This window comes from Diadema antillarum, unplaced genomic scaffold (assembly GCF_040938485.1).
Source record: "Diadema antillarum isolate AM-2024a unplaced genomic scaffold, OU_Dant_1.0 seq00000400_RagTag, whole genome shotgun sequence".
Classification (NCBI taxonomy): domain Eukaryota; kingdom Metazoa; phylum Echinodermata; class Echinoidea; order Diadematoida; family Diadematidae; genus Diadema; species Diadema antillarum.
This window is the reverse complement of record NW_027271391.1, coordinates 1,940,264-1,962,895: the sequence shown is the minus strand read 5'-3', so window position 1 is coordinate 1,962,895 and position 22,632 is coordinate 1,940,264. Positions and strand designations below refer to the sequence as shown.

General features: G+C 39.7%; 1 protein-coding gene across 1 annotated transcript in view; it reads left to right on the top strand.

The window, feature by feature from the left end:
• LOC139732132 (uncharacterized) overlaps positions 1-22,632 on the top strand; it is a 113,654-nt gene that overhangs the window by 2,408 nt on the left and 88,614 nt on the right. Inside the window, exon 2 of the mRNA XM_071643006.1 lies at positions 10,789-10,904. Coding sequence (XP_071499107.1) covers positions 10,865-10,904 — 40 coding nt within the window. The 5' untranslated portion in view covers positions 10,789-10,864. The remainder of the gene's footprint in view (positions 1-10,788; positions 10,905-22,632) is intronic.

The window sequence follows — 22,632 nt, the reverse complement described above, 5'->3', positions numbered from 1 at the left end:
TGTTGCGGTCCGAATTCTTACTTCGTTATAACCGAAATTTCTTTATAACCGTGTTAGTTATGACGGGAGTGCACTGTACTTTAGAGCTTATTTTTCTCAGTCCACATTAATTTTGTTTTTTCTAGAGTGTATGCTTTCTTTCCATTGCTTAGTCAGGTAAGGAGAGTCTGGGTGAATTGAGTTATACATTATTTTTAAAGCTCAAAGTCTGTTCTTTCTTGAAACTCAGTGTATACATGTATCACGAAATGGAAATTCTCTGGGAAAGTTTTTGGCCAAAAGGTCAAATGTTAAAGGTCAAGTGAAAAGGCTACAGTTCACTTCTTCCTCCATATCTCGGAAGTGGCCCAAGGTATCATCATGAAACTTCGTACATCATGTACTGCCTGTCAGTGATTCCCTGGGTAATTTTAGGGTCACGGGGTCAAAGGTCAAGGGTCAAAGGCCAGGTTGAAATGTTAACATGTTGCTATTTAATGCTGAAATTACACTTTTTTCTCCATACTTTGGAACTTTAATAGTCAATGCATGTTAAAGGCCAAGTAATAATCGTCAAATCCCCTAATTACTGCTCTCTTAAACAATATAGCCATTAATCCAATTAAACCTACTTCAAGGAAGGAGAACAATCACCACATTTGTGACAAACATGTCATTTTTATTTTTTTTCCCAAATACGTGAAACTGTCATCACACATTGTCAAGACGTACTATAGACTTATTGGAAGAACCATGCATAATGGCGGAGGCATACCAGTCGCCATAGCGACATTTCTAATTTTGAATCAAATTTTGTTTCAAATAATTATGTCTGTTGAATTGACTTGGTAATACATTTCTTTACGTTTTTTCATGAGTTTGGATTTTCCCATTGTGCGTTGAAAGGGATGTGAAGTGTTGTTAGCATTGTTCTTCTCTACGAATCACGTACTTTATAGACCGCACAATGTCAGGAAACGAGAGTGTTTATGCAAACTCCGGGGTGAACCGATTTCCAGGTTGAAGAATGAAAAAAAAAAACATGTGAGCGCTCAAAAAAAAAAAACATGTGAGAGAAGCATAAAATCGTTATGACCACAAGCACCTCTATTCGACTGTCCTTTAGTGATTAGTTTGTTTAGTGTGTCATATTGCATCATAATCATACTGTCATGAATTGTTTTCATTTGCTGCTGAAGGATTAGCTCAGTATACGTTAGAGAGCATAGCTCACGGGTAAATTTGAGTGTTTTTGTTGTTGCTTTTTGTTTATTTGTGACCCTGTAATTTTCAACAGCAGCATTTAATCATTGAGGTTGTTCTCATAGCTGTAACAATAAAATTCGATAAACCTTGGTTGAACTTTGTTATTACCTTTGACAAAATGCTTGTACACAATATCAGTGACAATTTGGCTTGTTGGTTATGACAAGAGGGTTATAATGATTTAATGACTCAATCAGTATGTAAACTTCAATCAATGAATAACACAATATTTCTCGGGCATTGAGCACATTAGAATTCCTGTGAGAAGCAGACAGCAACGAAAATATTTCTTCACAAAAAAAAAATGCCGTCACTATCAAAGTCTCTGATAATCAGCAATGTCCGATTTGTTCTTAATCTTCAACTGGTGATTTTGATAAATTTGATAGTCAAAGTACAGTTTAGAAAGATGAGATAACACGTGATGGTTTTATTTATTTCCAGTGACTTCCTTATGATGCACCAAATCTTCTGTTATTGTCTTCTTCGATGGTTACTAGACACAACGTGAATTAAAGAAAACACAAACAAATTTTAGATCAGGAAATGAAAGCGAAACTTAAAAATCGCTTGACTGTCTAAAACATTTAAAGTTATCAAAATCCTCGTAGCCAAGTGCTAAAAGGAGACAGGTGGTGAAAGAACTATAGTCAGTTGATTAAATAAACGTTAAATGGGCACAATCAGAATGTTAAACAAATGAATACAAGGTTGTCGAAGTTCAAAGGGGAGCCATTATGAAAAATGCAAAATTTGATACCGTTTGAATCACAGGAAAAGGGTAACTGTCTGGCTTTCATTTATACATCATCACTGCAAAACTAACATACAAAATTTATTTTCCAAGTTTGTGAAAATCTCAGATTTTGGTCATCCATGCAGTGTGTGTGTGTGTGTGTGTGTGTGTGTAAAGTGAATTTCAAAGGAAAATATAACTCAAAGATTAATGCTGATTGAAATTTTTGAAAAAAATGAAAATAAAAGAATGTTTTCATGAAAATTACACATTCCATCAACTTGATACTGACATAATTATGTTAAGGGTAGCAATTATTCCCCCAGCTTTTTGAAAGAGGTTAGTCAAGTGCTCTTTCATTATGCTAGAAAAGTTAATTTTTTGTTGAATTCTCTTTACATTTCCATTATATTGTTGTCCACTCATGACATCATGACCTCTAGTAGTCTCCTCATCAAGCGGTTCCAACACCAAAACTTTAAAAATTCATAATTTTAAAAATTGTCCGATTGTCCGATTTTCCCCAAACTTTCACTAATGTGTTCTAGTAATGTTGCTGCTTTCACTCAATCCACTTTTCCATTTTGTCTTGGTTTCCTTTAAAACATCATTTCTAAGCGCTTGCACATTGTCATCCGCCATAAAAAAAGGAAAGTATATAATGTACTTTGAACCCGGCAGGAAACTCAGCAAACATCAACTTGGCAAACATGTTTGTTCTTCGCGATCTGTCTCCCGCTCTCATTACGTCCAGCTCTTCTAACTTCCAAGGACGGCCTGCACATACAAACTCTCACACACAAACAACTCTGAATGGGAATGGGCATAACCACAACGTATTCATTGGATCTGTTGGTGTTACTATACTAAAGACACTTACAAGCGATGAGGCGTGTAGTCCAGTTTCAAGTGATAATGAAATACATGGTCCAATAAAAGTCTGGGATGCTCGGTCAGTGATGCATATATTCTTAACTGCTGATGATCCACAGACGAAAAAAGCTGATATTTGTTTGTTGTTGTTGTGCGGAATATGTCATTAAGAATCCCAGAAATGCTTGTCGAAATGTTTTCAGACTTCCGAAATCTTAACCATCGAACAATGATATACATATAAGAGGATTGTAACTCTTGCAAGAGCACGAATAAAGAAGTTAAAATGCTTACAATAATGTGAGGTGACAATGTCAAGGTTCGCTTACATACAAACATGCAATATTCGTACAATGCAATACGTTAAAGAACTTCCTTGGCTTGGAAAGGGTTAGCAAAGGCTATCTCCTATCATGAGTGAGAAAAGTTACAATACAATGATTACAAAATCTACTTGTTGAAGGAATGAAAATGGAACTAGGCCCGATTGATTTGTTTCGTTGTCCTTGCTATAGTTGTAAGATTATTGTAAGATTATCATGATATTATATCATGATATTATATCATGATATTATATGATGTATGATGTATATATATATATTATATACACATCATTACCTGTTAAATAGGTTATGAATTGAAATAATTCCCATACAAATTGTTTGGAATAGGAAATTGGCCACCGATTGTGACGCAGTCCACCTCGGGTTAGAATTAAAACTCGCAGGAAAGTGCTACATGTTGTTAACGTTTACGCAATACGAAAAAGAATCTACACAAGAGTGCAAGCATATGCTCCATGGAAGCGTATACATTATCCGAAAAGGTTCACGATTCCAGCTATTTCCTTATCCCTTTGTGTGTTTTGAATGCCGTTTGGAACACACAAACCCAACAAAGCGTTGTAGACACCGTCCAGAGTCCCTGGCACAGAAAGGGTCAAGAGTAAGCTTTTGAAGATTTGATATTGATATTACATTCTTTTCCTTAAAAAACATTAAACAAATAAATCAAACAAATAAAAAAATACACTGCGTGTATAAAGCGTCGTGGTAGACAATTATCACACATTGAAATGAACATAAATACAGTGTAACAGAATGGACCCGTTCTTTGTTAAACAATTTGTTGAATTAATCTCGCTATAAAAGCGTATTACTCCTTGCTACGACACAATAAAAAGACATGGAAAACCAAATCTGCGGTTATGGTGGTTTAATCGTGGAAGCCATAAGTTATATAATCCATACAATCGAATGACAACGTGCTTATCCATAATAACGAGTTCGATCTTGCATATACATTTTGATATAGTGAGAACTTCTTACACCATTCCAAACACGTACAATAGTAATACACTTCACAGCATTATGCATCCCGAGATGAAGGGGGTTTATAGCCTCTGTGACAAGGGCCCTTAATTCATATAGTAAACCAATGTTACTCAACTGGTATATCAAGCGAAAGCAAAGCCACCCGTAAAAGTCCATCTGCCCCGCCGCACCGATAGCGAAATTGGCAGGAAATAAAACCCAAACACCTGTTCTGGTCGCATTAACAAGTGCTTCACGAGGGCACATATACCAACTCCGATCCCTTGCGTCCGCGCCATGAAGCAGTCACCGACCAGCGCGACTGCCCCAAGACTCGCATATTTACGGAGGGCTTAGATAACAATCCATCCTCGTGGTACTAAGGTCAGCCTGCTTCGCTACTCGCCGGTAAATAGAATTGCATCCAAAAGTATGTTACCAGAACAAAGCCCCCTTTACCTCGAGAGGAATATAATTATGAACGATTCAAACTGTACTTTAAAGCAGATGTTATCCTATAGCGGCTTAATTTTATCAAAATACGGCCGCAAAGTATGGCAACCCCCAAGCAGGGGCGAAAAACCAGCAAAAAACCCTTCAGCTTTCTCAACCACCATTATTATGAAGGGAAAATGTCGCCGGAAAATTCCCCTGCGGTCCACCTGCGCGGTGCAACCAAGCTACGCTCTTGAGAATGGCCACACTATCCCACTGTTACCTTACAACCCATGCCTCCCTGATATCCATTCAAATATTGTTATCATTAATCGGCACATCCGTTTCCATCAAAACCGAAACGTCCATTACGACGCCCGTATGGAAATACGTAGGTAAGCTTGCCCCCTATGTACTTTGTTATCAATTATCGAAACACCCATAAGAAATGAAATACCAATCCAAGATTTGCAGGAGGCGGACGGGGAGGAGGTGGGTTTCGAAGTTCAACGTGTAAGACAATGCACGAAATCCAATATTAGGAGCCGCCTCAATTACTTCCTGCTTCCACGACAAACCACCATCGAATGACGCTACCTAAGCAATTTCTTCACCGCGTGCGCTTACCCCCGCAAACGAGAGGGGCAGCAAGAGCAGGGGTCACCTGTTGCGTAATCCCCCTGCCCTATATCTGCCCGGCAACATCGCTACTGTGTCCTTCAAGAGTAAATTGTTTTAACTTCCTTGCAGTCCGTTAAAACCCATTACTCCTTGCTACGACACAATAAAAAGACATGGAAAACCAAATCTGCGGTTATGGTGGTTTAATCGTGGAAGCCATAAGTTATATAATCCATACAATCGAATGACAACGTGCTTATCCATAATAACGAGTTCGATCTTGCATATACATTTTGATATAGTGAGAACTTCTTACACCATTCCAAACACGTACAATAGTAATACACTTCACAGCATTATGCATCCCGAGATGAAGGGGGTTTATAGCCTCTGTGACAAGGGCCCTTAATTCATATACCCCGCGTTCACATTGTCCCCCGCGCCGCGGGGACAGCCTCAAGAGATCTTATCTTTTTTACGACTGACCGTTCACATTGGTATCTCATCTGTCCCCGAGCTGTGGGGGCAATTGGGGCTTGGGGCGAGCTCTGCCAGGCATAGCGCATGCGCACATTTGATGACCACAGCTGGACGCTATCAATTTCGCCCCAAGGTCACTCTCCCCTCCAAATCTTGTCCCCGTACCCGACTTGATTCGCGGGGACGAGGGGACAAGTCCCAGCGAGCGTTCACATTATGGTTTTGGAGGAGAAAGTCCCACAGCTCGGGACTTTCCCCGCGGCGCGGGGGACAATGTGAACGCAGTGTAAGTAAACCAATGTTACTCAACTGGTATATCAAGCGAAAGCAAAGCCACCCGTAAAAGTCCATCTGCCCCGCCGCACCGATAGCGAAATTGGCAGGAAATAAAACCCAAACACCTGTTCTGGTCGCATTAACAAGTGCTTCACGAGGGCACATATACCAACTCCGATCCCTTGCGTCCGCGCCATGAAGCAGTCACCGACCAGCGCGACTGCCCCAAGACTCGCATATTTACGGAGGGCTTAGATAACAATCCATCCTCGTGGTACTAAGGTCAGCCTGCTTCGCTACTCGCCGGTAAATAGAATTGCATCCAAAAGTATGTTACCAGAACAAAGCCCCCTTTACCTCGAGAGGAATATAATTATGAACGATTCAAACTGTACTTTAAAGCAGATGTTATCCTATAGCGGCTTAATTTTATCAAAATACGGCCAAACGGACCCCCAGGGTCCGCCGCCATAGGATAACAGAGTCACCGAGAAGTACGGACATCATTATCTCCAATCATCCAAGGAGCTCAACGGAGCAGCTCCTTTATAATCCCCTAAATTCATACGCAACCAATCAAGACCCTACTAGAGCATGCCCGCTACCCCCAGACTAGCATATAACATATATACAACCTATAATAGTGAAACATGAATGTACACGGCCGAACAATAATCCAGATGGCACAACACTGACGGGCCGCTACTTTACGAGTTCGTATTATATTTCTAATTTATTTACTTACTAATGTATTCATTTATCTACGTGTTTAGTTGTAATCCATGCCAATAGAGTTAACATTATTATATGAGAACGGTTGGCCACAATATTAAACTGTGTCTTGAAGGGCCCAAACAAGGGAATGTATGATACAAGGTAAAACAGTCAAGTATGTAAACCCGAATAACGCGGAAAAGAGGAAGCAGAACCTACAATCCTGCGGGGAACCGGCTTCTGTCGAAAGTCAATGCCATGGCCTGTTTGGGTCCATTTAAGAATACTGCTCCCTGCCGCTAAATACACCTGTGCTCCAGCCCATGGCTGACATTATAATGACGCGAGAATATTGCTTTATTTATTTATTTTTTTTGGCTTGTCTGTTTGTTAGTTGGTATGTATCGTGCTTTAATCCATTCGGAACAATGTATAACACAAAGACCAGGCAGTTCGAGATCGGTAGTGGGATGATATCATGGTAGCCTGACAGCGACTACCAAGGAATGATAGGATAAAGTTGCCCCGGGTTGAAACGCACACTATAAAAGTCGATGATTCTGACCTCCTGTGTAAACGCACACTATAAAAGTCGATGATTCTGACCTCCTGTGTAAACGGAGCCGACCAGGCAGCAACGCGAAGGTGGAGATGCTAATGACCTTATTACTATGCATGTCCGAAGAGCGAGTCCCAGCAGGATAGCCCGAGCCCGCTTCGTCGCTCCCCTGAATCCCCGTCTGCGATCACTCTTACGCCTGTATTGTGATAAGAGAGAAAGAGAGAAAAAGAGACGAGAAGCGCGGTATCCGAAATGGAAATGGATGGGGGGGGGGGGGGGGGAGGGTGCTAACTTTGGCATGAAAACAAACTTTGTTGCCCTATCTGTACTTTGACTAATGTAAGACAGCGTTCGGCAACTGTAATGCAACTGTAATGCACTGGCATATTGATAACTCTCAGTTTACAACTCTCAGTATACGATAATAACGATTGGGTAGCCCTTACCCCAACTTGAAACATATAATTAAAGCTAAGAGTGAAGAACATTTGGCTTTCAAAAGATTGATAAAAACTTATTTTCGCTTTCAAACCAAAACTTTACTTGGGTTGTAAACCCCGAAACGCTCAATAAGCGCCACAATAATGTGCGCTATTATGAGAAAATCTTATCAATTCGGATGTAGCGTCTAAATGTATTAGACGACCACCGGCCCATGCCTTTAATCCTTGCATCCGGAATGCCTGCCGTGGCAGCTGACGTGGCCGCTCCAATACGGAACGAATGAGAAGAAAATAGTGCGACTGGGAGGCGTACGAACTCCACGGAGCGCTTTAATATGTTATTGAAATCCTTCCTAACTAGGGGGGCCCCGTCATAACGCACGAAGAAAGCTTCGCTACCACGTGGACGCACAGCCACGTAGGCACTAGCGGCTGCTACTGGACATAAGCTCTTGGATTCGTTGCTAGGCAAGATTATATAACAACCGGCACCCCCCTGGTCAGTCTTGGAAGAACGGAGGTGTAGCTCCAAAGCTGCCTTGCCGCTGTGCAGGCGAACGTCAATCAATCTGAGAGTGGGGGTGTGGTTTCGGGCGCGGACGGTAAATTCCCCAACCCGGAGAAACGCAAAGAAAGCTACTAGGAAAGCAGTTCGAAACAGCAACGCGTCGAATGACGAAGCGCACACGTGTGGGAGAGCCACAAGCATGCGGCTTAATATGGGTAAGGTGATCGGGCAGCGCACGTCCCTGGAGATGCGACCACGTTTGCTGCCGTCCAGCATGCGCCTAACGATAAAGCACTGTGTGACGTCACGTAGCCCGCGTGACTGCAAATGAAAGGAGAGCCCCGCGATATAGGTGGCCAACGTGGCAGCTGCGTAACCGTTAAGGGACAGGTAGGCTATAAATTGCACAATCTGCTCGAGCGTGGGGTTAGCGCTGAGGCTGAAATGATAAGCCGATCGAAAAGATTGAAAAGATTCCCATGCCTGTGTATACGTGCTGTGCGTGCTAGCAGCCCGGGATTGGGATAGGAGTCTCTCTCGTTCTAGCACAAGCTCTCCCACAGCTGGCGTGGCAGGGGGGTCTCGTGGGGATCTGCTTGTGGTGCCAACAAACGGAATCTCTCCATCTGAAAACGAGACAAAGAATCAGCTATGTCATTACGGCAACCGGGGACGTAACGTGCTCTGAACCAAATGTTGCGCTCGAGGCAGCACACTACGAAAATTCTGACCAGGGCCATAATGCGTGGGCATTTAGAGCTCTGCTTGTTTATGACATGCACTACCGTCTGATTATCTGAGCAAAACAGCACCTTCTGATTAGCAATGCGCTTTCCCCAAACTTGCACTCCGATGACAATGGGAAGAAACTCCAAATATGCGATGGAATGTTTTTCCCGCAGCACCCCGGCGGGCCATCTGCCCTGCGCCCACTCCCCATCGAAGTAGATGCCAAACCCAATGCTACCCGAAGCGTCTGTATAAAAACTGAACGCGCTATTCGAAGTCCATTCGCTTGCCGATCTAATCACGGTGCCATTGAACTGCATTAAGAAGGTGAGCCACGCACGCAAATCCTCTCGGGCGCCGCGGGTCAATCTAACCTTATGAAATGGTTGCTTTATCCCAATTGTAAGGTCAATTAGTCTCCGCAAGAACGCTCGCCCAGGTGCGACCGCGCGACAGACGAAATTAAGCTTGCCTATTAGCGACTGCAAACGCCGGAGTGTAAGCTTTTGGCAACAGGTGGCTTCCTCTAGATCAGCGCGCAAAGCCACCACCTTCTCTGCTGGGACCTGTACAGTAAGCGAAACAGAGTCGATTGTGAGCCCCAAATACTCGATAACGGTGACAGGACCCGTAGTCTTGTCATTAGCCACTGGCACCCCAAACCGCTCACACATTGCAAGGAAAGAACGCATTAGACTGGCGCATTCACGTCGAGAGCTAGCTGCGAAGAAAAAATCGTCCAAATAATGCAATACGCCATCCGACTCAGCGATATTTCTACAACAATACTCAAGAAAGGTACTGAAACGCTCGAAAATCGCGCACGACGCCGAGCAGCCCATCGGAAGACAACGATCGTAATAATATAGACCATCTATGCGCATGCCCAGTAGCTCAAAATCATCAGGATGCACGGGGATAAGACGAAAGGCAGACTGTATGTCCGCTTTTCCCATGACTGCCCCCTGCCCCAAACGCGTTACGAGGTCAACGGCGTCATCGAAAGTAGAATACCTGACCTGACAATCGCGCGGGTCAATGCAATCATTTACGGATGCACCGCGAGGGGCTGACAGGTGTTGGATCATGCGAAATTCCCCTGGCACCTTCTTTGGCACCACCCCAACTGGGGAGCAGCGAAATCTTGGAAAAGGAGGTGAGACATATGGACCGACTATTCTCCCCAGGCTAACCTCTTTGAACAATTTACGATGTAGAACTTGCGCGTGTGCTGTCGCTGAGACCAGGTTCCGTGACTCGTGAGCGACCCGCTCCCCCGTATAACCCAAACGGAAACCAAAACGAAAGCCCTCAATAATGTTAACTGCAGCTGTCTTATCCGGATAATTGCGCAGAAAGGGGATCACGCGCTCAATGTTAATTGGGGATGGGCCGAGAGTCTTTTTGGGTGCCATTGACAGCGCCCCGCGTGCAGGCTTGAGCTGTGTGGGTAGAGGAGCCGCAATTTGCGCAGACATGTGCGAATCTGCAGATCGCCCGCTTGCAAGAGCCCGCGTTGAATGCGAAGCAATATTAGGAGCCTCCTCAATTACTTCCTGCTTCCACGACAAACCACCATCGAATGACGCTACCTAAGTAATTTCTTCACCGCGTGCGCTTACCCCCGCAAACGAGAGGGGCAGCAAGAGCAGGGGTCACCTGTTGCGTAATCCCCCTGCCCTATATCTGCCCGGCAACATCGCTACTGTGTCCTTCAAGAGTAAATTGTTTTAACTTCCTTGCAGTCCGTTAAAACCCATTAAGTTTTAGAAATCTTCATTAACGTACTCCGAGAAAATGCAAAGATGAAAAGAACGATATTAACAAATTTTTCAAATCCATTTCACGTGCAGAAAGACTTCACGCGGGCTTCTCACGTCCAGGCCATAGGCAAGAAATTTCGGGTCTGACTGCCAACGTGTTTACATCATGAAAGTGTCATCAGCTATTTCGATTTGCGTCTTCATCGGTACGTGCTTTGTTACTTTTGTTATTATGTACGGCATGTATATCTTTTTTTATAGAATCATTTACAACAAAAAAGTGTCTTATATCAATTGAAACTATAACACATTTTACACATGACTTCTGCATTATTTTCTAATATTTATATATCTATACTGATATTTCATTATGAGTGTATGTATAGAATTATCATATAGTGCATGATAGAGCAGGACCACTTGTAAAATGAATTAGGCTTATTTGTTAACAATTTGTACGAGTAAATAAATTGCTGTAAACATAAAGACTTTTATGAATTGTAACAACAATCAATTTTAAGTGATACGAATGCAACCGATCACAGTTCCTGTTATGAGTATATCCTTGCTTTTTGTTGTTGTTGTTGTGCATGATTTCTTTCTTCAACATGCTATATTTATCGAAAATGTATGTGACTATAATTGCGCGTAAATACAAGTTACTCACATACATTGTACGTGTATGTGCATTAAAAGTTTTACTAATCATCTTTGATTTTTACCCTACTTGAATTATTGCATAATCGCATCGCAAATGTTATTGTACTTTATTATTTTGTTGGAAATGAAATAAAATTATATGAAATGAGTGAAATTGCAGAAACGCTTACACTGTAAGTGTATAGGTTCAACATTGCGCCTTTACCAGTGTAACACCGGGAGCACCTTTACGGGTGCAATTTTGTAGCTTTCAGACCAGTGTCACAATTGGAGTACCAAAAGGTGAAACTTTGCACCTTTGTGGTCCGAATGATGCACCCTTATATCTCAGAGTGTACCTAATACTTGTAGACTGGTCGTCTACGGGTACTTGGGGGATTCTGGGCATCAAAGCCTACGGAGATTTCAGTAGCTTGTAATAAACGGATTGGGTACGCCCAGATATTCGAAGAACATCTAAAAAGAAAAAGCAAATAGAAAATCATTCAATATAGTCGATAGCGAGAGATACGGAATGTGACAGTCTCTTGCATCTTGTAATCCACAGGTTGTTTGAGGACCTTACACGGTGAAGGACCTGTAGAGTACGTGACAGACCCAGGTATGATTGTTCTTAATTAAGCAAGTAATAAATGGTCGTTGCTTTACGAGACTTAATTTGATTTGATTTGATTCTATTGGTTCCTGCATTATATCATTGCTCATGCCGATACATACACATATTATTACATTGATGGTGCCATACATATTATATATATATATATATATATATATATATATAAACATTAATTGTAACAAAGTAAGTTTCTTCATTACCTATAGAATATACAGCAATAAAGTTTCTTCATTGCCTTTACAATGTACAAAAGAACATATCAGTGATGCAATGAATAACGCAGAAGGGCTACAGCTTAAGCATTGCTTGATTTGCATGCAGCCCTCATAATACATAACATATAGGAAAATAGGAGGGAGGGATGACTTGCATAGAGATAAGATAGAAGAAAGGAGAGAGGAGAGGTCTGTCTGTTTTCGCTAATACACAAAGTTAGATCACCTGGATCACTTAATAGTAAAGCATGGCAAAATATTTTCTCACCGAGGAACAGGTGAACAGTTACAGGTCATGGTCGGTTACATAACATTACGCAATAAAATCTGAACGGCGATATTCCCACGAGGGAATTTCATATACAATACAATTACAATGACATTATAAATAAGATCACTGATATCCAGAGAGCAGCATTGTCTTTACAGCTTTCTTAAAAGAATACATAGACTTAAGAGTTCGAATTTCAGAAGGAAGAGAGTTCCAAATATCTGGTCCAGTGAGTCTGACTACAGAGCCATCACCGTTTTAGGATTTTGTCAATGAAATTTATCAGATTGCCTAGTGGGATAAGAATGTATGTCCTTGTTTAACTGAAATAATGAGAAAAAAGAAGATGGCAACTGACCGTTATACAAACGAAACATAAAAAGTGAATTTTGCAGAAAATTAATGTCATTTACCTTTAGCAATTATTATGTGTTTTTAATTCTACGAACAAAGGATCTGAATGGTCCCGATAACCTAAATTGGTGCATATACGTATAGCTTTCTTTTGTAGAAGCAATATGCTGTCGATGTGACGTTTTGCAGTTGCCCAAACAATGTTACAATATGAGATGATCGATAACATCAACGAATTATAAAGCATAAATAAAATATTCTTTGGGACATAATACTTAAGCTTACAGAGACACTTTATCTGAGATGTATCGCACATGAGCATTCCATTTCATATTTTCATTTATATATATTCCAAGAAATTTGACACTTTATTTTTGTTCCAACAATGTACCATCCACCATAATATCTAAATGGTGCATTTCATTTTTATGCTTCTTATTATGAATATAAATAAAATTTGTCTTTTTTAAGTTGAGTGATAATCTATTGCTCTTAAACCATGTAGATAATTTCGGCAATTTTTAGAGTTCTTAAAAGCGAATGAAAATCAGAACTGGAACAAAATACATTGGTGTCATCGGCAAACAGAATATATTGCAGTAACTTAGATGAATTTGTAATATCATTTATATACACTAGAAATAGTAGCGGTCCCAATATGGATCCTTGCGGGACGCCACAATGTATGGGTAAAACTTCAGAGTTTACCGATTCCTAGTATACGTACTGCTGTCTATTTGATAAAGTAATCTTCAAACCATTCCAGTGGAATGCCACGAACTCCATAACAATGTAATTTGCGTAAAGGGATAGTGTGGTCAAGAGTGTCGAATGCCTTGCTCAGGTCCATAAACACACCAATGACATGTTTTTGTTCAGCTAAGGCAGTCGACACTCTGTCGTACAATTGGGCTAGTGCCATATGTGTAGAATGAAATTTCCTGAAACCATGTTGGTCTTGGCTCAGTATATCATTTTGTAACAAAAAACCAGTCTGTTATAAACAAGCCTTTCTATGACTTTAGAAAGACTAGGAAGAATAGAGATAGGTCGGTAATTTGAGACAAGAGAAGAGTCATCTTTTTTGTATACTGGAATAACTTTTGCAATTTTACATGCGTTCGGAAATATACCAGTTGACAACGACAAATTACAAATATGTACTAAAGGTGTCAATATACTCCCAACAATTTGTTTTAAAAAAGACGTGCTCATTTCATCATGACCACATGTATAACTTGATTTTAGAGAATGTACAATATCAAGGCTCTCACTAAAATCTGTTGGTTTGAAAAATAATGAATTATGGTTTGACGTGCCTAAATACTGCGAGAAATCTGTCTGTGTATGATCGATCTTAGAAGCTTGACTAGGACCTACATTAACAAAATACTCATTGAAACAACATGCTACATCTTTAGGATTACAAAGTGTTTGTACGTTATTCGTAATTTGAAATGTTGACACCTTCTTTTGCTTACCAATGACCTCATAAATAACCTTCCAAGTGGCTGACATATTTCCAGTAGCATTTTCAAAAGCTTCCGTATAATACATTCTGCGGGAAAGCCTGATAATCTGTGTAAGTTTATTTCTGTATAATTTCTATCGATTAACATTATCGTTATCAGGATACCGTAAACTATATCTATATAAAACATTTTTTCTTAATGGAGCGAAAAATTCCCTCTGTTATCCACGGATTTTTGTTTGTTTGGTTTTTTTTTTCTTTTTTCTTTTCAATTGTGGGGATATGTTTGTCAAAATAAGAAAGAAATATATTCCAGAAGGTGTCATAAGCAATGTTTGGGTCTGTAGAAAGTAATACATCATCCCATGTTTCCGTGATTAAATCATCGTTGAGTAATGAAATATTTTCTAATGTGAATTTCCGCTTCTTCTTACGTTCTTTTTGTTTAACATGGGAATACGGTGTGTCTCCACAAATGAAAAATATAGATAAATGGTCAGAAATATCACTATACAAAACACCAGATTTCGAATAATCTGTGTCAATATTAGCAAAAATGTTATCGATCAACGTTGATGAGTCGACCGTAATTCTCGAAGGCTTATCAATTGTAATGTTACAAAAATTTGCTTGCAAAATATTGCAAAGTTTATTTCTAAGGATGTGCTTTTCTTTCGAGAGATCAATGTTAAAATCACCCATAATATATATATAACCACTGTTATTACTTTCAGGGAGAATACATCCATGTGCTACATTCGCACTTTGCACGAAGTGCCTAATTGACAATGTATTTTTTGTTTTAAAGGGGGGGGGGCTGTGGCATCTAGTGGATAAGACTCTTCACTTTCAATCGCACGTCCGAATCCCGATGGTTCGAATACTGGCAAGCACGTGCATCCGTAGACAAAATGTTTAAACCAACCAAATCCCTCTCGACCCAGGTATATAAATCAATAACGCCATGGTAATGATATCGGTAGAGCCCTCTGTCTCTACCATTATTATTCTTACAAGGTGGCGTAGGTGACAATACTGAAAGCATCAGACATCAAAAATATCAGACATGAAAAGTTTAATTTTTTTGTGACGGTGAAAAAACAAGCTGCAGACAAGTCATACCACAAGTAAAGATATTGCTTGTAAAATTCATAGAAAAGTGAAAATGGCTTTGAGTGGGAAGAAAATGCATTTTAAGAGTAGTATTTTCACCTCTGATTGTAATACTCATGATAGGTTTACCTCTTCTACGGGTAACAAAATAATCCGTTATTTATACTGTTTGCATTTTTTATCTGATTTGTTGAGAGAAAAAATAACTCAATGGAATTGAGCCGTACTGCGTATGCGTGTTGATGACTATTTGTAAGAACTCTGATTATGCAATAACAGAGGTTTCAATGAAAATTAACGCAAACAGTATAAAACCGATATTTCCCGAAAGGAAACTCAGGAAATAAAAATCTCCGAATTGATGATAATATTTCATCTGTACATATCATCTATTCCCTGACACAGGCGAGATTTCTGATTTCGAAGGTGTATTGTTACCGCCAGCACACCAAAAAACAGTAAGTACATCTTCTCTCTCGCAAATTCTCTGTAAGGTCATTGCTTTTCTTTTTTTTCAATGTATTTTTCGTATTTCTTGATATGACTCAGGAACAAGAGGTACTAGTATGCGAACGGATTTATGTGTGTTTTCGTACTTGCAGTACATTCTGCAACCGTGAATAATGTTCTTTTATCAGTCCAGTTGTCAAGACTTTAAAACAGAAGAGATTTGGGTGTATTGTTACTTTTTCACAATATATCATTTATTCATGAGGCCTTGATATTATTCGATACATTTGCAGTAAATTTAGTGTAACACTTTTTTTATCAACCTTTTTGTTTGATGTTTCTGGTTTATCTGTTTTCCTTTTTTTTTTCTCTGGGATAGGTTTTTATATGTTGTCGCATAATCAAATACTTAGTGAGGGGCAGAGTGCATAGCTGGGGTGAACTCTGGGTTTACGATGGAACTGCGACTGACGTTGAGTCCCAGAAGAAGCTGCTTATTACTCATCATCACGGACTTAGCCCAACTTATGACGCTTTGGGCCTGGCTATGATAGATTATCTGACGTCACTAGGAATTCTCCACGGTATGTATCTTTTTCCATACTTTTTATCTAATCCATATTAAGCATAAAGGATATTATGCTTCTATAGGTTTCTGCTCATAAGCAAAGCAACAACAATGTAGTTAAATTATATGCAATAATAAAAGAGATAACCTAATAAGATCAGACGATATGATAAAGTCGTTTCGGTATTCATTTCAGATACCCTGGCGTTATATTATCTAAGTGCTTATTTTATTAATCTCAAAGTGAATGAAGAATTTCACATTGATAAAAAAGGAATGATTGTCGTTCATACCAATGCTGTGTCAAATGTATTGCACATATAGATATTATTTATCCCAAATTAATAATTCATTTCATTATCTACCTCTTAATAAATGCATACAAAAGCAGAATTTCATATAAAAACATGCGTTCAGAAAAGTAGAATAATTCACAAGAAATGTTCATCAACGTAATATGAATCTTACACATTCACACAAGTGCAAGCTGGTTTTTTATCATAAGTAGCTGCATACGATTCAATATGTGTAATCACATAAGTATTCCCTTGAAATGCATGTACAGGGTATATACTTCAGCTAAAACATAAAAACAAAACTCATCTTTTCAATTACTACTCAGTAAAAGTACCATGTCTCATCATAACGTGTAGAATCACATACTCAAATATTTCGCTGACCAACTAAGAATCGCACACTTCATACGCAAACCAATCTTTTAAGCATGGAAAGGATGCACTTTGTTTACATAAATGTCTAATTTCTTCAAAAACCTTGACAGTCACCAATTACCTGCGAGTATTTCAGTTGTCAACATCTGGAACTAGTGTGAGTGACATTATTGCATACCTCATCAACGGACTCCAGTTGTGAATTACTCTTCCTTTGGGAATAATGATTATTATCCATACGTTGCTTTACAATGAAAACATGTTTTTTTTTTTAATTCTTACATAAGTATAGGTGTGTTTGTTTTGATTTTAAGATTTTAAAACTCTTACGTAAGCTGCAGCGTATTGGTGTCTTTTAAATGAATTAAAAGGTCTGCATAATGCTCCACATTTTATGTGTGCGTGTGTGTTTATGTGTATGTGTGTATGTGTTAGCACCACAATGCTCAATAGTGTCTTCAAGCTGTAGTGACCTCAGGAATAATTACGTTAATTTTACTGCTATTCTTGCTGTAACGTAACTGTCATTGCTCATTCGACGTGTGATATGAACGAAAGAACTGTCTCCATTACTGGGACTCAGGTGTAAATATAAGGGAAATGAAGATGTTTACTGCAAGTTTTTAAGATTTCTTCATCTCCATCTTCAGACCGGCACAACTAGGGTGAGCTTGGTAATATGTTAAAAAAAACACGAAAAAAAAAAGAAGAAGCTTAAGCTTGTTTTTTACCTCTTCTATGGACTAATAGCCTCGTGATTACATGCACTTTTCACAAAGCGAACCAGTGATAAATGGGGAAAAATAACTCAAGAACCAAGCTGTTATTTCAGTATTGTGCTGTCAAAAATAAGTAAGATATTTAAGAGAAAGTGTGATATCAAAATGAATATGTATATACGTGTATGTGTACATTAAACTTAATTTATATCAAAATATAGTTATGCTTTATCGTTGTGTGACATTTTGGAAGTGCGACTGTTGCATATAAAAAAAAAAATGTAACATCGCCCTCCGCTCCGCCCTCATCCATAGCCCGAACATTACAATTGCTTTTTCTAATTTGCAAAAACATAGATAAACCGTGCACCATCCCTACCTACTCCTATCCTTTGCTGAGTACCTGTGCGCCGGGTGATAGCATAAGCTGTGAACAGACGTGCTCGTTTTCGTGTAGAACACCGGGATTCCAGTTGGTAGGCAGTCCTCAAATCCAGTGCTGTAACAATGGGAGTTTTGCCCCAAACGTGCCGTCATGTCAAGGTAAGCATCCTAAGTTTGAGTCGTTTAGGATTATACAGTGGGCTTTAGAATCTCTGCAATCTGATTGGTCAATTGTTATGCATTGATTTTTACTGATCCACATTAAGCCATGCGTCCGGTATTAAAAATCCGAACGCGGGCCATGCATCTGGTAAAATCCTAACGCGTGGCTCACACCTTGTATAGTGTTGTAGGTTTACTGGACGCATGATGGGGGAAACTGGTTGTATTCAATGAATTTACGGGCCCATGTATAAACACAATTTGAAACAGTCTTAAACCACTCGCTCATTCAAATCTCGCCGATCCACTTTGTCATGTGCATCATTTATATAAAACTATACAGTATAATGGATGTTTGTTCTCCTAACAGAAAAAAAGTGGCATAGTATTGGTTTGGTACATTGTTGCGTGGTTGGCTATTTGCTCAATACCGAACGACATTGTGACGATTCGTGAGAATTTCTCTGATCATACTAAACACTATCATAAACGGCCTTGGATGAATCTTACCTTTATTTGGCTCTGTAAAGTATTGATTAAAAAAGAAATGTGCTCATTTCGAGAAACAAATATCCCGACAAATTTTAGAATAAATATGAGTGGTCTGTACATATGGGGCATTGTGGATGATAAGGCATTGCTGAAAAAAAATGTCTTTATATATTATAACATTGATAAACCAGCCTTCACGCCACCGTCATCCCACCCCTTGTCTCAGTGCGGCATGCTGTATATCCTTACTTTGAAATTGCTGACCAAATCTGCTTGCCTCTATAATGTGCTGCACCAACTGAGTCAATAGTATCTACGTAATATATGAGTCTATTTTCAACTTTTTGAACACCTTGGCTAAAGCTGGCCTCCTTTTTAATACTCAAACTCCGTCAAGGTTTGGTTGAGACGAATATCCTGAGAGGATTCTGTTTTATTTTCTGTGGATATGCTTCATATTCTGTTTGTCCATCAAATTTGATCAAATAGTCTGTCATTTGTGCTTCATATGCTGATTGATTTTTTTAAGCTGATTCCTGCGTTGTGAGTACGTCGTCGATGACGAAGCACCTCATTGTGAGTAAGGGCAACTGCGCAGCCGGCCAACGAGTCGACGTCGATATCGGATGTGAATTCTCTTGCGACGTCGGTTACCGGCTTTCAGGCAGCACCGTCTCGACATGCGGGCGAGACGGAACATTTTCTCCTCCATTTCCAACCTGCATAGGTAGACTCCTGTTTCTTATCACTGCAGTTTCAATGAGAATTGAATACCTGTATATAAGAACGACCCAAGTCCATTAGAGAAATTTTGGGGGAAAATGAATAAATAACTTCATACTGCTTTTAGTATTTTCAGTTATTGGGATGTTATTCATACAAATCTGAACGTGAAATAGCCACTTGAATGATTATCTTTATTTGCATGACTTCGTAAATGGTTTCCAAAGGCAATAGCCAAATTTGGACTTGGGTCGTTCTTATATCTCATGTATTCAATTTTAATGATATGTTTATATTGTCTACTGATATAAGGCTCTGTTCTAACAAACAAACAAACAAACAAAACAAGTGCTATAGTCAAACTATCTTATGTGGTCTCCAAAGCTGATTCTTTAAACGTTGGTATTGTGTGAAGGACTTCAATTTGCTATAATTTGAAATGACATCTGAAAGCATAAATCTACAGCTGCTTGAAAGCATCGTTTTTACTGTCATTTCATTGGTTTCACAATGTTTTTTCTCCATATTCATGTCAATAATCTTCTCTTGTCTCAAAATAGCCCTGCGTCTACATTAGTCTATTTTTTAAAATATATATCTAGTGGACTCTTGCCTAGTCAACCCCTCATGGATAACAGACCACCTCATTGTCCAAACGGGTAATTGCCTTGCCGGAAGCCGAATCGACATCGATGCCCAGTGCGAATTTTCCTGCGACGTCGGATTTCGTCTTTCGGGCAGCAACACGTCGACCTGCGGTAATGACGGATCGTTTTCCTCGCCATTTCCAACTTGCATCGGTAAGCATGGCCCCCTATAATTGCCATATCCGTGTTTGTTAAATACCTACATGTAATTGAGAATGGCGACTAGTTAATTTTTTTCTGCTGGTAGATCACACCTCTTGAAGATGAGTAAGGATTCTACAAATTTTCTTGAAGCCTATTATTTATGACTTCATTTCAAGGTTTACACACTTAGGTCTTAACTGTGCTGTCAATCCAGTGTTGACATTATGTAGAGAGCATTATTTCAATCAACTAAATCATGAAAGGGCATAATGAAATGTACTGCGTGGCCTCTCGCCTCTCAGAATTTCTCTCTTTATCTCCTTTTTTATCCATCTATCAATATATATACCTAATTTTTTATGATATACAGTATATATATATATATATATATATATATATATATATATATATATATAGAACTTTCCACGTGTTGGATTTCGAATGTTGTAATCATTATTATAAGAAGAACGAGTCTCAAATACGCCATGAATCCAACAAGAAGGTTTTTTTTTTAATTTACAAAATTTTCAGCCTGCCTCAGGCCTTCGTCAGTGATGTCTTAGTATACACTACACTGACGAAGGCCTGAGGCAGGCTGAAAATTTTGTAAATAAAAAACCTTCTCGTTGGATCCATGGCGTATTTGAGACTCGTTCTTCTCATTATATATATATATATATATATATATATCTTGTGCCATATTTTGATCTCTAAATCTTTAAGTGTCGATTATTTTGATCTTCTGGCTTCAATCTTTCGTGTACAGCTGATTCCTGCCTTGTAAGTCCGTCATCGATAACAGACCACCTCGTTGTACCGGACAAATGTCATGCTAATCGCCGAGTCGACATCGAAACCAGGTGCGAATTCTCCTGCGAAGAGGGGTACCATCTTTCGGGTAGTGACTTCTCAACTTGCACGAATGACGGAAGCTTCTCCTCACCGTTTCCAACCTGCGCAAGTAAGACTGTTTTTCAAAACTTACCTAATTATAAGGTTACTGTTGTGTTGTGTTTTGTGTTGGGGCTAACTTAACGTTTAGCCAACTTAAAGCGTCACCGGAATGTTGACAATACCATGTCTTCATGTGATTTTCATCACAGAAATCTCGAGATAGACGAAGTTTATACATGTGTTCCACGATTTCTTTCTAAGACTTCACAATCTTGTGGGGAAAAGCATCCTTAAAACCCAATTCATCATATGAGTGATTTCCTCCCAAGCTACGTTCAAAAGAAGAACATTCAGCGACATTACATGTGTTAATTACATGTTAATTACATGTGTTCCAGTAGCCTAGCCGAGGCTTGGGGAAAATATGCTGAATAAGCAACCGGTCTTTGCATAACGAGGCAAAAGGCCCACTGTGTATTCCATTTAATACTATGAATACGACAATGATAACGATAAATAAGAGGAGGAGGAGGATGACAACGACAATGATAGAAAAACATGATAAATTGTTACTATTTTATTTATTCATTTATTTATTTCCAGCAATAGGGTGGATAGCCGTTTTCAGCACAGCTGATTTTCAAAAGGGTCCACTTGACATACATATCACATCACTGGCGTAGCCAGGGGGGGGGGGGGGCGATGGGGGCGATCGCCCCCCCTAAGATTTGGACCGGGGATTTGGGAGGCGGAAAAAAAATGCGTGTATACTGTATGCATGCACATGAAGCGGGTCTCCTTTGCAACCTTTCATCAAATAAGATATTGTTTTGAATATTTCACTCAAAGTGTGCACCAGATCGCTGAATTTCAATTCAAAATATGCAAAATCTCTCGTGCTTGGGAGGGGGATACCCCCTCCCAAACCCTCCCCCTCTGTGCCTCTTTCCCTAGCTTAGTACACTTTTTAGATTTACAAAAAAAAATTATGAATAATTCTGAGTGCACAAGACTTATCACTTATATTCCGAAAACTCAAGGTTCCCTCATGTATAAGGGGAATTTCCCCTTTTAATCGACCCTTTCCTCCCTCAGTCCCCCCCCCCCCTCCCCCATCAGTTTGTGTGTGTGTGTGTGTGTGTGATTTTCCAAATGTTGATTCCATCAAATGTGCGTAGACGAGATATCTCAATTTCAACCTTAAAAAGGCAAAAGCTCAATCGGAAGGGAAGGGTGGGGATAACACTCGCCCACGCCTTCTCCCTGCTCGCCCGCCCCTCCCCCAACCCTTCCGCCATGCATAGAAGTAGACTGTGGCTATACCCAGATCGCTTTATTTCAATTCTAAAAACGCAAAAGCTCCGCGAGCGGGAGGAGGAA